The sequence below is a fragment of the Mobula birostris genome, chromosome 7 (assembly GCF_030028105.1).
Source record: "Mobula birostris isolate sMobBir1 chromosome 7, sMobBir1.hap1, whole genome shotgun sequence".
NCBI lineage: Eukaryota > Metazoa > Chordata > Chondrichthyes > Myliobatiformes > Myliobatidae > Mobula > Mobula birostris.
The window spans coordinates 50,805,508-50,822,825 of record NC_092376.1 but is presented as its reverse complement, the minus strand read 5'-3'; the positions used below and the strand labels follow the sequence as shown (position 1 = coordinate 50,822,825).

Below are 17,318 nucleotides of genomic sequence, written 5' to 3'. Positions count from 1 at the left end.
TATCTCCAATCAAGACAGGAAAGGTGCAGAATTTAATATTTTACATAGTTCTTCCCTTGTTATAACATTATTCATTTAGCTTCTCTCATCATCTACTCTGGAAAAGAAAACATAAAAAAAAAGGTGATCATCACAAACATCAGTAATTCCCTTAGTGACACTAAGCATGTAGCTAGCACACGTGAGAAACGTACTGTCAGTATCTGGCATATATGTGAACAGAATGTGGTTTAAACCAAATGCTCAGGAAGTCATGCGTGAACTAGTTAAAATTCTAATAAAAAAGAAAATGGTTAACTCTGCCTCAGAATGGAATTAGGCAAAACAGATATGTATAACTGCACCAAATTTACTTTCCAGATTGCTCGAGCACTGATAGGTTCAATTAATAATAAGCACTAGCTGACAAGATTACCCCATTCAGTATATTACTGATCAAATCTTTACGGCAAGTACATTATTTACATTAAAATCATCCCAATCTGCTGGAAGGATGTGAACCAAGGTTAGCATCCTCTTCTAGGCCAAATTGTCCAGCACTGAGACCCTAATTGCATTCACATGGGTTCACTGAGCAGGTAAGATTGCTTCAATGTTTGTTGAGACATTCTCAAAATAACTACTTGATTCTAACCTCTGTCATATTAATCAATTACCAGGAGAATTGAGGAAAGGATTCAAAGACTCCCTGTAAAAAGTTATATCCCCATGAATCTTGTGAACCCCTGACATATGAGAACTTACAGTGGAATGGGAGCATTACAGACAGTATTAAGAACCTCCAGTCCTTGCAGAAAATCTCTGGATAACCAATGGAAAAGGCACATCCCTCACAAATTACCCATTTGTGGAAAAGTCTGAGGTTCCTACATTGGACTCATTAGTCATTTCAATGCCCACAGAATGTAAGCTATTATCCCTAATAGGTACTGTGTGACAAGATGTTTCTTTAAAAAGTATAATTTATTTCAATTGTACTTACAGAAGTATACTGGCATCTTAAGGTTGTTATAGGGGAACGTTAGTGGGGATAAACTCCCACTACCTATAAAATGCGTGTGTCTCAAATAGCCTCCTGGCCTTCACGTATGGCGTAGCTACAAGGCCCAGCAGAAGCCCTTCTACTGACAGGAGAAGGGCAAAGGTCGGTTACAGGCGCCCTCAAAACAGCCACTTTGGGCAGATGGGGTTCGTTAGTCGTGGATGGCACCTCATCTCGGAGAAGGAAAACTCGGATCTCAAACCTCCACTGCCTTGCGGTTGTACTCACTCATGGAAGACTTCGGGAGTAACCCCCTAAGAAAAATCCGGAGCTGGAGCCCCTAAGGCTCCTACGTGAGTTCAACGCTGACTGACAAATCCTGCAACGCCGCTGGTGCCACATTGCATCGGTCTCTGCCAATCATCTGGATCATCAGCTCTATGGGAAGGGGAGGGGGCTGCAAGGGTGACAGCTTGCTCTCCATATCACACTGTCCTGGCTTGTGTATCGCGTGGGGAGCTGGCACGCAAGATCCGCGGCCAGCGGAGGGCCTCCGATTTACAGAAGGACTAGCTTTAAATTCATGCCCTCGATCTATGTCCCGCTCTTTGGATTTATGTCATTGCTTTGCAGCCCGATGTGGCACCCAGACCTTTAGAGAATGTTACTGAAAGCTGTTGCTTTAAATCTTCTAGTGCTCTCCAGTGAGAAAACAATGAAATACTGTACTATGATAAACAATGATTTAAGATGGAGTTTTAGCACCGATGAGTGATGAGCCTACGAAGGAAGATGAGTAACCCTGTGTTGTGAATGTCACTTTGATTTTCTTTACTATTTCAAAAGATGATGAACTGTGTCTGGAAGCTACGCGTCCTTTGTTTAACCTGCACGATTTACGTCAGTTAAATCATTTTGGATTCATAATTTTTCCAGATGGAGCTTTTGTAAGGATCGCCAACGTTTCATTTCAATATTTGAATCGTACAATTTAGGACTGGCAAAAGAAAACTTCAACTTCAATGGAAAAAGGGCCAGTCCCATCGCTGGGAAAATAAATTATCTGCTTTTACATTCTGCAGGGATTTTTTAAACTTTAAAAGTTAAATAATTAATTGCCTTGGCGCAGTCTGACTATATATCTCAGCATTAGCTGGATGGTGCTGGGCTTGGATTATCCTCTGACCTTGCCGCCTGTGATCCACACCAATATTCTCCTGATGCAGGAAACTACAAGACCCGGGCCCCCGTACCTGAAAATGATCGGATTGCCAGCGGCTATTGGACCTCGGTGAGGCGTCGCGAAGGCCTCGTTCTATCCAGATAATTGGCCTTTCTGAACAGTACTAAATGTTTGATTGTCAGTCGTCCAAATAGATTTAATATGTTTTCAATAAATTAACATTTTAGAACATAGAAACCCTACAGCACAATACAGGCCCTTCGGCCCACAAAGCTGGGCCGAGCATGTCCTTATTTTAGAAATTACCTAGGGTTACCCATAGTCATCTATTTTTCTGAGCTACATGTACCTATCCAGGAGACTCTTAAAAGACCTGATCTTTTCCGTCTCCAACACCGTCGCCGGCAGCCCATTCCACGCACCCACCACTCTCTGCGTAAAAAAACTTACCCCTGAAATCTCCTCTGTACCTACATCCAAGCACCTTAAAACTGTGCCCTCTCGTGCAAGCGATTCCAGCCCTGGGGAAAAGCCTCTGACTATCCACACGATCAATGCCTCTCATCATCTTATACACCTCTATCAGGTCACCTCTCATCCTCCGTCGCTCCAAGGAGAGAAGGCCGAGTTCACTCAACCTGTTTTCATAAGGCATGCTCCCCAATCCAGGCGACATCCTCGTAAACCTCCTCTGCACCCTTTTGAAGTGATAACAAATGTTTGCATACAGAAAATACAATAGCTCAAGCGCTTACTATTTTTCACGGAGTCGGCGACCATATTAGCGCACTCCCTGGGGGAAAGCTAAGAGCCTGATGCGAAGTGCATCCGACGGTCCCCTTCAATAGGTTAGTGCTCCCCCCACCGGCCCCAATGGCGAGTCCAGTGGCGGAGAGAAAGATCAGATTTTGTCCTGTAGGATATATCGAATTTTCACATTCAACGCGCATTCACAAGAGGTCTGAGATATAAACACGAGAAATTCTGCAGATGCAGTTAGGCACATTTTGTCCGTTGTTTTAGAATGACCAGATTAACTAAATTAACACAATTACTCATCGTCTATATTAGAAGTTCTTTTATATCACGAAGCACATTTGTCTCATTAATAACCTAGCCATTTCAACAGTTGATTTGATGAAGATACTGTCAGTTGATATCGGGAATTCAGATCGTGAAAGTGTGAGTTCAAGCCCTTGCCCTAGTCTAAACTGAGATCAACTAGCGCGCACTGATGCTATCAACTGGTTGAGTATTTCTGGGTCCTTACGACAAGACTTCCAAAGAAGTTGTAAAAAGAAGTCAGTTACAAGCGGAACTGAATACAAGGTGAAACCGCGCAGTGTACAATGGTTTGCTGATTCTGGAGACGCAGACTGGAAATGCTAGAATCTGAAACAAAAAAAACACAAACTGATGTAGGAACTCAGCAGGCCGAGCAGCGTGTGTGGTGGAAAGGTGGCAGCTGGCACTTCAGGTGAAAGCCCTTTCATCGGTTTACTTATATGAAGCTTGCCCAAGGGGGCATTTTATACGCTTCGACATATGGTCCCTTGGGCGAGCTACCACGAAACGTGCTACAATGCCTTAGAAAATGCAGCGGCTTGAGCAGGAGAGGGAGATGAGAGAAACTGGAAGAATTGTCCAGATTCTACAATACGATACGAATTGCTGCCAAAACTCAGAAAACATCTATGGATGCTCATTGACTTGAAAGTACACGAAAATCACTACCACGGAAGGTATGTGTGGAGTAACAGTTAGCAGTTCACATGGGTGATCATCCACAATGATGGACGACCCGCTGGACATCCCAGTAATTCCTGTTTTGATTTCAGATTTCCAATGTCTCCTGTGAGAGTTCACGATTTTAAAACTATGGATATCGGCTTCGGAATAATTCATTTAGAGACAATCAAGATGACAGCTGGAATTGGAATATAACTTCTCACCGGAACTTTTTTTTAAAGTTGCATTTAGTACAACTAATAATAAGATTGCTTCGCGATGTAACTAAATATATTTTAAAATGTTAATGCTTTACGTTGTGTTAATTAATATAATACGATCCACAGGTGGGCTTGTGTTTTAAAAAAAAACTCGGATTTAGCTTTAACAGCGAAATGGCATAAATGAGCGAGGCAATCTGCTAGTTTCTGGAGCAACAGGCTAAGGATATCATTTATAAATTAAGAAGTTTATGGAGGTAAATGTCGTAAAGGCGAGGACCTAGAACATACACACAAGATCCTACTACAAAATCACAAGAATCTATAAAAGCAGAGATCCCAGCAAGATCCCAGAAAAACAGCGAAACACTAAGGTAAAAAGTGAACGCCGGTTCTCTCCGCGGTTTAGGCGGTCAAAAATCAAAGCTGTTGGATAAAATTAGCTAGCCCGATCACTATCAAAAATTATCATCGCCTTTCAGAGTAGTTGATGTTACCAAAAAAGAAGTTCTTCTAAACGCATTAGTTATGTCAATAAACTTAAATTTCACACTCTGAATAAACATCCCTATCCACAGGATATTAACTTTAAAATGCCAGTGTGATCAACGTTAGACTGTATAGAACCGGATGTAATATCAGTGCCGTTAATCGTCTGCATGGATTTGATGACTAAAGGAAGCTCATACGCAGGTTGTCGCTATTTCTAAAAATACCAAATATCACATCGACTTCAATTAATTAGAAAAGACCTGCCTCTATAACGTGATAGATTCAGGTAGTCATTAAAAGGATTTAAAACTTTTCACCATGATATGAGATGATTAACAAAAAGAGACAGAAACAGGCGCCGAAACGGAGCCCACGAGAAAGTCATGCCGAACGAGTACTGCGATTGCTTGTACAGAGCCAGTACCCGTCTGGGAACTGAAAGAAAATAACAACGGCAAGAGGGGTTGCCTGGTATGTAATGTGGCTAGGATGAAGCTATGAGGGGCTGGGGTGGAATATTTTTCGTGCCTTTACCGTTGGAAAGACAAGTTTCCGGATGCTCGCTCCTAGACAGTCCAGATTAACGCGCCGGCGAGCCGCCGACCTGCTGCCCGAAACTGAGCTCTTCCCATTCAGCAGCCGTGAAAACGGACAACCAGCATCCTCCGGGCTGTCCGGGTAGTCCGAACTGGTGGAGCTAAACGACTCGGATGAGATCTTCCTCCCAGACATTCTGGTCAATCCTGCATATCCGTCGGTAAAGGTGCCGAACCCGAAGCTCTGCTCTGCACCGCTGGTGTCGGCTCATCGCCTGAGCCTCAGAGCCGCTGGCGCCAGTTAGCCCGACCTCTCAGCTCTCCAGCCCCCTTCACTCTTGCTTCTCGCCGAGAACAAACATTTTAAAGCTCACGGTTACCGCGATCACGTGTCTTCAGACGTCGTTAATGCCGCCTCAATCATTCCCACATCATACGGAGAGACAGACCAAGGACCACATTCAACCTTACCCCGCGCACACAGGACCTTGCGAGATTTTCAAACCCATACGAACACATTAGTTTCCTCCTACGCAGGGACTGTTTGATATGGTCTCAACAACAGCACTATAAAGGAGAAATGCGACATACAGAGACAATGCTCAAGAGGAAGATTACCGAGCAGTTTAGTTCCAAGATTTGATGTTGACTTTAACGCGAGGGTATAAACAGTAGACAGGAGAGGGCACTACGTATACATTGTTATACAATCACAATGGCTCATCTTTAGGGCCAGTTTCATGGAAAGGATTACTAATGTCGGATGCGAACAATAATTCTGTTCAAATCAGTCAGCTCCACAGCCCTTAGAGACTGATCCCTCATGTCTTTGGCGGGATGCCGTTTGCTGAAGAGGACAAATGTTGTGAAAGTGACCTCAGATGGGAGAGCTTTGGGAAATGTTTTACTGTTTTTTCCTTCTGCATTCATGTAGCTCAGCGGAAAATTTCAAACTCGCTAATTGCTGGGCTTATTAGAGCTGAAACAGTTAGGTTTAATTCGCTTTATTCCTTTAGCGAGGGCCGCTTTTCTCTTACAACGTCTGTTGGCTCCAAATAGAGTGGTTGTTTGTATTTTATCCCAATAACTTTAAGGAAACCGAATATAGACTGGGGTTAACAGAATAACGCGCCGTGGGGGTAAAGAATTCCCCAAGGTGTTAAAACTGAGAATTCCCTCCAATTATACGCAGTGGTGGAAATTCTGCTGGTGAAAGAAGTGGAACAAGCGTGATGTGTTACAGAAGGGGGAGCGTCAATGATTGTAATTGGGTTCATTGAATTGTTCTCAAGGCAATAAAGAAACACTGTACAAGTGAAAACGCCCACTGGAAACAATCTGGTCAGGAAAACTGTAAATCGGCAATGGCGGATGTCAGAGAAGTTACGTAAAGCCGCAAACCAAAAGTATTCTCATAAGGAGGATATTGAGTAGACAAAGCTCGAACTCTCTACATGATAATGGGAAAAGTTTAAAATAAAAGAACAGAAAAGGTTTAGACAAGCACCAGATTCAGAATACAGGGGAAAAACAGCTGTACTGAACAACAGTTTCCATACTGAAACTTATGGAGATTTATTACAGTTTTAGAAGGGCAAAAATTATAATTGTAAACCAAAAAGGACAGTAATTGTTTTCATCAACATCCAAAATAAAAGATTATTAAAGAAGCGGAGGCACAAATAATTATAAAAAAAACAAGTATAGACTGAGGGTTTGATCGGCTGACTGGAGAAGTATACTATAATTGATGTATTTAAAGGGAACTGGATGGGTAAGAGATATTGGATAAAATAAAAACAGCATGTTAAGAAGTAATAGGTTGCTCAGGTTGGATAAGAACTATCATTGCTGAGGGAAGTTAGAATGGAAGTAGAAGAAAATGACTAAACATAAGAGATTCTGCAGATGCTGGATATCCAAAGCAACACACACGAAGTGCTGGAGGAACTCTGCAGGTCAGGCAGCATCTATAGAGATGAATAAACAGTCAGTGTTCCCGACTGAGCCCCTTTATTTAAGGGGGAAGATGCCAGAACAAAAAAAAGGTAGGGGAAAGGGAGGGAGGACCAGCTAGATGGCAATGGGAGAAGCCAGGTGGGTAGGAAAGGTAAAGGGCTGGAGAAGGAGGTATCTGATAGGAGAGAAGAGTGGACCATGGGAGAAAGGGACACGGGGTTGGGGGGGGAGGTGATGGACTGGTAAGGAGAAGAGGCAGGGCTAGAGAGGGAAATAGAAGAGGGAAGGTGAAAGGAAAAAGTTACCAGAAGGAGACATCAAAGTTCATGCCATTAGGTTGGAGATGAATTATGAGGTATTTCTCCTCTACACTGGGAGTGGCCTCATTGTGGCAAGTGTGGGGGCCATGAAATGACATGCCAGAATGAGAATGGGGACAGTAATTAAAATAGTTGGTCACCAGGAAGTTCTGCTTTTGGTAGATGGAGGGGAAGTGCCCACCAAAGTAGTCCCCCAATTTACATCAGTTCTCACAAATATAGAGAAGCCCACATCAGGAGCACGAGATACAATAGACGACCCCAACAGATCCACAGGTGAAGTGTTGCCTCACCTGGAAAAAACGTTTGAGGCCCTGAATGGAGGTGAGGGAGGAAGCGAATAGGCAGGTGTAGCATTTCTATCACTTGCAGGGGTATGTGCTAGGAGGGAGATTAGTGGGGAGGTTGAATGGACAGAACATCACTGAGGGAGCGATCCCTGTGAAAAGCAGAGAGTTGGAGGGAGGAGTTAAAGATGTGTTTGGTGGTAGGATCCCATTGAAAATGGCAGAAGTTGTGGAGAATGACATGTTTGATGTAGAGACTCATGGGGTGGTAGCTGAGGACTAGTGGAACTATTAAGGTGGTGGGAAGATGGAGTGAGTGCCGATATCTGGGGAATGGAGGAGATGTGGCTGAGGGCAGTATCAATGGTGAAGGAAGAGAAACACCGTACTTTGAAGGAGGAGAACATCTCAAGTGTGCTGGAAAGGAATGCCTCATCCTGGGAAGATATGCAGTAGAGATAAATGAACTGAGAAAAGGAAATAACATCTTTACAGGAGACAAGGTGGGAAGACGTATAGTCAAGCTAGCCATGTGAATTGGTAGGTTTATAAAATATGTCAATAGACAATTTGTCTCCATATATGGAAACAGAAAGATCAAGAGAGGGGAGAGAGGTGTCAGAAATGGACCAAGCAAATTTAAGGGTAAGGTGGAAGTTGGAAGCAAAGTTGATGAAATTGATGAGCTCAGCATGGGTGCATGAAACAGTACCAATGATAAGGCAGGCATAGCTGGGGCCCAATGCTGGTGACCTTGGGTTAGGAGAAAGTGGGAGGAGCCAAAGGAGAATTTATTTAGGATGAGGTCCAGTTTTGTCAAATGGAGGAAGGTGGTGGTGGAGGGAGACTGATTGGGTCTCTTGTTGAAAAAGTAGCAGAGAGCTTTAAGGCCTTCCTGATGGAGGATAGAAGTGCACAGGTACTTGGCATCCATGGTGAAAATGACCAGGGCATTGAACATTGTGGAGGAGATTGAGAACATGTGATGTTTTGTGGATGTAGGTGGGAAGGGACCAAGGGAATAGAATAGGGTCGAAATATGTAGACACGAGTTCAGTGGGGCATTGGCAGGCAGAGACAATGAGCCTTTCTGGGCAGTCAGGTTTGTGGATGTTGGGTAGGCGGTAGAAATGAGCAGCACAGAGCAATGGTAAGTGTGGGAAAATGACTAGTCTTCCTCAGTGTAGAAGTGGCACGAGATAACTTGAGTGATAAACATTGCTGATGTAAAATTAATCGCAATCACTATAAATAAAATTATTCTCACTTCAACAAGTACTAATTAATAAGGATGAGTGAATTCATTTACATGAAGTGTTTGCAGAAACAGAGATGAGGGGACCTGAGAGGTATCTGAGATTATTTTTAATAGATCATGCAGAGAGAAATTACTTCCTCTGGCAAATGGATTGTTAACCAGAGGTCAAAGAATTTATAAAGAAGGGAAAAATGGCAGGAGGCAAAGAGTCAGAATAAAGGGAGCCTTTTCTGGTTGGCTGCTGGTGACTAGTGGTGTTCCACAGGGGTCAGTGTTGGGACCAATTCTTTTCATGTTATATGCCAATAATTTGGACAAAGAGATTGATGGCCTTGTGCCTAAGTTTGTGGATGATATGAAGACAGGTGGAGGGACAGGAAGTGTTGAGGAAGCAGGATGTCTGCAGAAGGACTTAGACAGATTGGGAGAATGGGCAAAGAAGTAGCAGATGGAATATAGTGTAGGGGAGTGTATAGCCATGCACTTTGGCAGAAGAAATAAAGGCATATTTTGTAGATGGAAAAAATTCAAAACTCAGAGGTCAAAGGAACTTGGGAGTCCTCATGCTGGATTCCCTAAAGGATAACTTGCAGGTTGTGTCGGAGGCTGCTGTTTTTGAGTGCCAACTCGTGGTGACCCCATGGAGAGCGTAGTTCTCCATAAGGTTATCCCAGTAAGATAAGGAAGTAGATTGCCAGGCCTTTCTTCTGCACAGATACTGTCTGCTGCCCATGTTGGGAACCAGCCAGATTTGAACTCAGGACCATCTGCTTTGAAGTCCAGTGCTGATGCCACTACACCACCAGCCAGCCCAAGGAAGGTAAGGAAGGCAAATGTTAGTATTCATTTTGAGAGGATGAGAAAACAAAAGCAAGGATGTAATGCTAAGGCTTTGTAAGGCATTGGTCAAACCATATTTGGAGTTTTATGAGCAGTTTTGGGCCACTCATCTAAGAAAAGATGTGCAGGCATTGGAGAGACTCCAGAGGAAGTCCACAACAATGATCCCAGGAAAAAAAGGGTTAACATATGAGGAGTGTTTGATGGAGCTCTGGGCCTGTACTCACTGTAGTTTAGAAGAATGGGTGGTGGGGGTGGGGGGGGGGGTAGGGAGAATCTCATTGAAACCTGTTGAATATTGAAAGGCCTAGATAAAGTGGATGCAGAGAGGGTGTTTCCTGTAGTGAGAGAGTCTAGGACCAGAGGGCACAGCCTCCATAAGACATGGGAGCAGAAGTAAGCCATTCAACCCATTGAGTCTGCTCCACCATTCCATCATGGCTGATCCCGGATCCCACTCAACCCCACACACCTGCCTTCTCACCATAACCTTTGATGCCCTGACCAATCAGGAAACGATCAACTTCCGCCTTCAATATATGCTTGGACTTGGCCTCCACCGCAGTCTGTGGCACAGAATTGCACAGATTTACTACTCAGGCCAAAAAAAAATTCCACCTTAGATCCGTTCTAAAGGGTCACACTTCAATTTTGAGGTTGTGCCCTCCAGTTTTGGATACCCCCACCATAGGACACATCCTCTCCACTTCCAACCTATCTAGCCTCAGAATAGAGAGACATCCATTTGGAAAGAGGATGATGAAAAAATTCTTTTGCAAGAGAGTAGTGAATCTATGGAATTCTTCGCCACAGACAGCTGTGGAGGTCAAGGCATTGGGTATACTTAAGGCTGAGGTTGATAGGTTGGTTCTTGATTAATCAAAGTGTCAAAAGTTATGGGGAGAAGGCAAGAGGATAGGAGATAATGAAGGATAATAAACAGGTATGATGGAATGACAGAGCATATGCAATGAGCCAAGTGGCCCAACTCTGCTCCCATCTCTTATGGAAAAGGGAAATAAAAATACTTTCACACAAAGAATGTGAACTACCTTAAATATTAGAATCCTCAAAAAGCAATTTAGCAAGAACTTTGAAATGCCAATTTTGTAAGGTAGAGGGAAAAAACTGGAGTGTAAACCAACAGATTTTACAGAGGACCCACACAAGCAGTATAAACAGAATACCTCCTTTTCTTGTGTTAGATTCTCTAATTCCATGAAAAGCAAAACCTTTTGTTATACATTTCCTTTTCAAAATCAAACTGCAGGTCCCTCGAGAGATTATTTTTATTTTTCAAACCAGTTGGCAGAGGGGAATAAATTATATACTTTTATTTACTAACATTTATATAATGTGTGACGATTATTAAAACACCCCAAGCTTTGAAGAAGGACTTTGTATCCCGTAATGATCAGGAAGGTGTAGGAAAAAGGAATTTCAGTGTTATAAATGAGTTGGGAGGACGCATCCAAAATGGTTATTTACTTTCTGTACACATGTGAATGGAAATGAATGAAGTTAAAATCAATTTCAAAGTTCAGAGTAATGTAAATATACATCACCATATGCAATCCAGATTAATTTTCTTGTGGACATAATCAATAAATCCAATAACCATAATAGAATCAATGAAAGACTGCACCCAACAGGGTGGACAACCAGCATGCATTGTCAACTACTGTGCAATTACAAAGGAAATAATAATAATAAATAAATAAGCAATAAATATCGAGGGGAGCATAAGATGAAGAGTCCTTGAAAGTGCGTCCATAAGAACAGTTCAGTGACAGGGCAAGTGAAGCTGAATGAAGTGATACTCTCTGGTTCAAGAGCCTGATGGTTAATAACTGTTCCTGAACCTGGTGTTGTGAGTCCTGCGGCCCCTGTACCTTCTTCCTGATGGGAGCAGCAAGAAGAGAGCATGACCTGGGTGGTGGGGATCCTTGATGATAGATGCTGCTTTCACCATAAGTTAGTCATGCGCAAATAATTGGCATGTGTTGTTGATCCTGTTGTACTATATCAGCAAATAACATCATCTCAGTTTTGTTATCCAGGAAGTGCAATTGTATCTCAGACTAAGCAATGTATTCAGATACTTCAATTTTGAGACAAGTAACTAAACTCAGGGCTAGAAAACGTACCTTCAAGAATAGGGTCATTGGAAATGTGCTAGTCCATGTGAGCAAATGAATCCAAACAGACTGCAATGAGAAAAAGGATAAGTACCTTTGAGAGTTGAGCTAAATGCTTAAAAAATGAGAAACTGAGTCTTGCAAAGTAACATTCTATAAAACATAGAAACATAGAAAATAGGTGCAGGAGTAGGCCATTTGGCCCTTTGAGCCTGCACCGCCATTCAGTATGATCATGGCTGATCATCCAACTCAGAACCCTGTACCTGCCTGCTCTCCATACCCCCTGATCCCTGTAGCCACAAGGGCCATATCTAACTCCCTCTTAAATATAGCCAATGAACTGGCCTTAACTGTTTCCTGTGGCAGAGAATTCCACAGATTCACCACTCTCTGTGTGAAGAAGTTTTTCCTAATCTCGATCCTAAAAAACTTCCCCTTTATCCTCAAACTGTGACACCTCGTTCTGGACTTCCCCAACATTGGGAACAATCTTCCTGCATCTAGTCTGTCCAATCCCTTTAGGATTTTATACGTTTCAACAAAACAGGTAGTCACAGATCATATCATACTTATGAGCAAGTCCTATGTAAAACAGTTTTTTGAATACTATTCCAAAATGATTCATTAACACTACAATATAATAGAAAACTCAATATATATAGTACAGTAACTGTGAACTAATCATTCATTAATGTCCTTGATATGATTACTGTCTCCACATGTAGTTTGCTTTCCTTCATACTTGCCATGATTATTGCTCTCCTAACTTAGTCTTTCCCTTCATGAAAACTTGCTATCAAATGATCTTTAATGCAAACAGAAAATGCTAAAAACACTCAGCAGGTCGGGCAGCATCTCAAGAGAGTGAAATAGAGTCAACATTTCCAACTGATGATCTTTCAGTACAAGTAAGACAGTTTAGAATGAAGTGGATACCAGAGGTACAACGTTGCCTAATGAGAGAGGATGACAACTCCAAATTCCAAAGAGATGAAAATAAAAGGAGATAAATTAAAACAGAAGGGAAAGAGAAAGAGAAAGGGAAATATACCTGGCTGGTTCTTATTGAAGGGCTTGTTACTTGACGTTGTTGAATTCAAATTAAGCCCTGAGGATGATAATGTGCATTGTCAGAAGATAAGGTACTGCTTATCAAACTTATATTGAAGTAATATAACAGATCAAAGCCAGAAAGTTCAGACTTGGGGGGTGGGGTTGAAAAAGTAAAGGGACAGACAACTAGAAGTTCAGAGTCACCTTTGTATTCTAAGCAAGTGTATTCTGCAAAATAGTTGATCAGCATGCCCTCAGTCTTTCCAATACAGATCACCTAGTGCAATGTACTAAAATGGAAAAGGTATATTTCTATCCTTCTGTATGTTAATTTCCCTTGTAGATATTTGGTCCAAGTTGAGTTTCAGACATGTATACAATAAAATCATCACTTCCCACATCAGTATTGTTTTACAATGTGTGGCGCATGACCAAGTGGTTAAGACATCAGTCTAGTGGATCTGAAGGTCACTAGTTCAAGCCTTGGCTGAGGCAGTGTGTTGTGTCATTGAGCAAGGCACTTAACCACACATTGCTCTGCAACACACAGGTGCCAAGCTGTATGGGTCCAAGTGCCCTTCCCTTGGACAACATCAGCGGCGTGGAGAGGGGGGACTTGCAGCATGGGCAACTGCTGGTCTTCCATACAACCTTGCCCAGGTCACAGTCAACATCGAAAATCAATAGACAGCTGAAGAAGAAGAAGATTGTTTTACAACTATTCATGGCTTTCTCCACATCAGTAATAGCATTACAGCTCTATGTTCAATATCTACAGAACCCCATGTTCATGCAAAGGAAATCACGTTGTGGTCACTGAAAGCAGTGCACAAGAGAGATACTCCATTGGTCAAGGTCAGCTATGGATATTATGTCCTGGTTGTCTACATGATACCCAAGCCAGGGTGGAATGATACGGAGAGCAAGCTGTTGCCCATGCAGCAGACTCCCCCTCTCCATGCAGTTGACGAACCCAAAGGAACGGCAGAAACCAATACAGTTTGGCACCAGCGGCATTGCAAGAGTTGTCAGTCGGTGCTGAACTCAACATAGGACTGCCTTAAGGACTCCAGCTGCAGATTTTTCCTTGGGGTTTACTCCCATAGTCTCCTCCATGAGTGGATCTAGCTGTAAGGCAGCAGAGGTTTGAAATCAGAGATTTTCTTCTCCTAGCCAACCACAGCTGAAGAGCCCCATCTGCCTGAAGTCACTGGTTTTAATGCATTAGTAACCCACCTTTGCCCCTTCTCCTGTCATTAGAAATTATTCCACCGGGCTTAGTAGCTAAGCCACATGTGAAGGCCAGGAGTTGGACGTGGTTGCCAGATGCTATTTGAGGCACACACCATTGAGAGCATTTAATAGGTAGTGGGAGTTAATCCCCTCTACACACCCCTCCTCCCACTATCACAGCCTTGAGGAACCAAGCAGTACACTAAACTGGAAGAATTACACTTCTATTCCCTTCCTTGGTAAATTCCCTTGCTGTTATATTTAACCCCAAATTGAGTTTCAGACCCCATTTCTTCATTACTAGGACCTTAAGATGTGAAATTCCTCCCCTTACACTTTTCTGCCTTTCTTTTCTCCTTGAAGATACCCCTTAAAGACTAACTCTTTCATCAAACGTTTGATCATTTATCCCTTTATGTGGCTTAGCACAAATGAACCCCCCCCCCGTGGGAAATTTGTCATCTGAAATAAAATTACGTAATGAGAAGTTCTTACTGCTGTAGCTGTCAATGGTTGTAATCTGTTCTTCAGGACCAATGTTTAATTTATTGCTGTGGAGAGGTTGCTTTACTTCCATTGGTAATTGGTAACTGAAAAGCGGGTCATATTTTTGGCTTCAGTGTAGTATGAGAAATGTCAAGGTATAGCCAATAAAGTTTAACAAACAGACAGGTGCACTTGCAAAGTGCAAACAAAATACGCTGCCAAATCATCTGAGGAAATATTATGAAAGATGCCCAATGGCTAAGTAATGAATTTCAAGGAATTACATAGAAAGGCAGAGTGGTAAGAATGACACATCGTCAATGGTGTGACGAGCTTGTCGAACTTGTGAAAGAAACAACAACGTCATAATGATCAGAAGAGCCTTTTAGATACTTACCTTTGATCCCGTGAGAAAACTGGCAGTTAATACAAGGATATCTTTACAGTGTGGCCCATCACCACGCTACCTCATACTTCCCCGCCGAAAATAAACGCATCCGAGTCGCCATTGAATGTATGTACTGTTTACAAAAACTAGAGCAGATCATTGCTTTTCTCTAAGCTGCCACGGACCACGAGACTGTGCGCAAAACAGCGTCAAGACAAGCTGATTAATGAATGTGACATTAATGACACAAAACTGACGCGGTGGCTCGCCCCGAGGCGTATAGCTTCGCATTCTCCATCGGAAATAATGCCATGAATCGACATTGTGCATTTAAAGCGTCTCTCTATATAGCATATTCCGTATCTGCAATTACCAACATTAAACAAGGTCAAATATTAATAACATTTGACGCAGAGTTAGTTTGTATTTCAATGACTTTCATATAAGTCTTGGTGTCAAGATTAAACTAGTTAGATTGATAAAATGTTTAGTGCTGATCTTGAGTTTAAATCACGCTATTATCGGAAGGGGACGAGGTAGTGCTTGGCTTTAATTCGTAAATGAAACGTATAGAATTTCTAAATCGACAAGAAACCGGAGATTTGTAACAACACAGTAAAAATGATTCCAGTTGTTAAAAAATAACAAGATACTTCACAGCATAAACGTTCCAAGTGGGAAAAGACGCTGGTTTTCCAAGGCCTGCGTTTTTTTGGTAGCTCATCTAATAAGGCTATACAGAACATTTGTGTCTAATTGGGAAGTCTCGCCTTGAATCCCAACTCAGCAGCTCGTGGGAAACTATCTTCTATCCATTGAGGTGTATCAGTAGTTAGACTTCCATCCCACTGAAAGGCGTCAAAATACAGCTCGATGAGGCGCGCGGCTTTCAGTTGTATTTATAGAGTTTACGCGGCTCCCATGTGTTTACTGCAAACTCCTCTCCGATTTCAGCCATGTGGTATGAATACTGATTGGGGGAGGGTCCCTTAAGAAAAGGCAGTGGTAGGAATCTTGTGTTTCTGCTGCACCAGAGGATGAGAACAATACTGGGAGGAAGAACAGGCTAACGTGGAAGGGGTGTGTGAATAAAATTCTAGAGAAGTGCATAAAAATGCCCTTGAATGTGCTCAGTTGGGTGTGATTAGGGTGCGAATAGGCTGTCACTTAAATATATATAATTGTTTAAAACAGTTCTGTCTGATAATGGATGTGTTGTTTATGGCTCAGCCTCGCTCGCTATCTATCTATAGTAGTGTTCATGGGTTCAATGTCCATTCAGAAATCAGATGGCACAGGGGAAGAAGCTGTTCCCGAATCTTTGGGAGTGTGCCTTAAGGCTCCTGTACCTCGTCGGTCAATAAGGACCGCCACTGCCGCAGTGAGAAGAGAGCATTTCCTGGGTGGGTGGGGGTCCTTATCGATGGACGCTGCCTTTTTGAGGCATCGCACCTTGAAGATGACTTGGATGCTACGGAGGTTAGCGTTCGTTATAGAGCTGACTGAATTCATAACTTTCCGCAGCTTCTTTCGATCCTGTGCAGTAGTCCATACCAGACGGTGATGCAGACTATTAGAATGCTCTCCTCGGTACATCTGTAGAAATTTATGAGAGTCTTTAGTGACAAACCAAATCTCCTCAAACTCCTAATGAAATATAGCTGTCGTTGTGCCTTTTTGCTAACTGCATCGATGTGTTGGGCCCAGAATAGATCCTCAGAGACGCTGACACCCAGGAACTTGAAATTGTTCTCTCTTTCCACTTCAGATCACTCTGTGAGGACTGGTGTGTGTTCGCTCATCCTACCCTTTCTGAAGTTCACAGTCAGCTCTCTGGTCTTACTGACATTGAGTACAAGATGGTTGCTGGGACACCACTCAACTAAATGATATATGTACACCATCTCACGCTCAAGAATTGAGATTATGTTGTGGTGCTATTAAATCATTCCCAGTTTCAGCATTACTGGTAGAAATAGGCAAAATACCTTTACATCTAAACGGTTTACAGTTAGCAATTGTTTAATGCGTTAACAAAAGAGGACATAAAGTTGGTCATACAATAGTGGCAATGTTAGTCTTGGGAGCACAGTATTCATAATGTCTTCAGTTTTGGGTGGATGGGAAATGAATGAACACAAAATCTTGGGTTGTTTAATGTGGAATATGGTCCCACTCTACCCCTTTCTGTCATTCCTCCATGCTTTTTTC

The 17,318-nt window shown here is 42.5% G+C and overlaps 1 protein-coding gene across 1 annotated transcript in view; it reads right to left on the bottom strand.

Moving 5' to 3' along the window:
• gucy1a2 (guanylate cyclase 1, soluble, alpha 2) overlaps window positions 1–5,686 on the bottom strand; it is a 159,147-nt gene extending 153,461 nt beyond the window's left edge. The window contains exon 1 of the mRNA XM_072264324.1: window positions 5,141–5,686. Coding sequence (XP_072120425.1) covers window positions 5,141–5,338 — 198 coding nt within the window. The 5' untranslated portion in view covers window positions 5,339–5,686. The remainder of the gene's footprint in view (window positions 1–5,140) is intronic.
• Window positions 5,687–17,318: the final 11,632 nt, after the last annotated feature.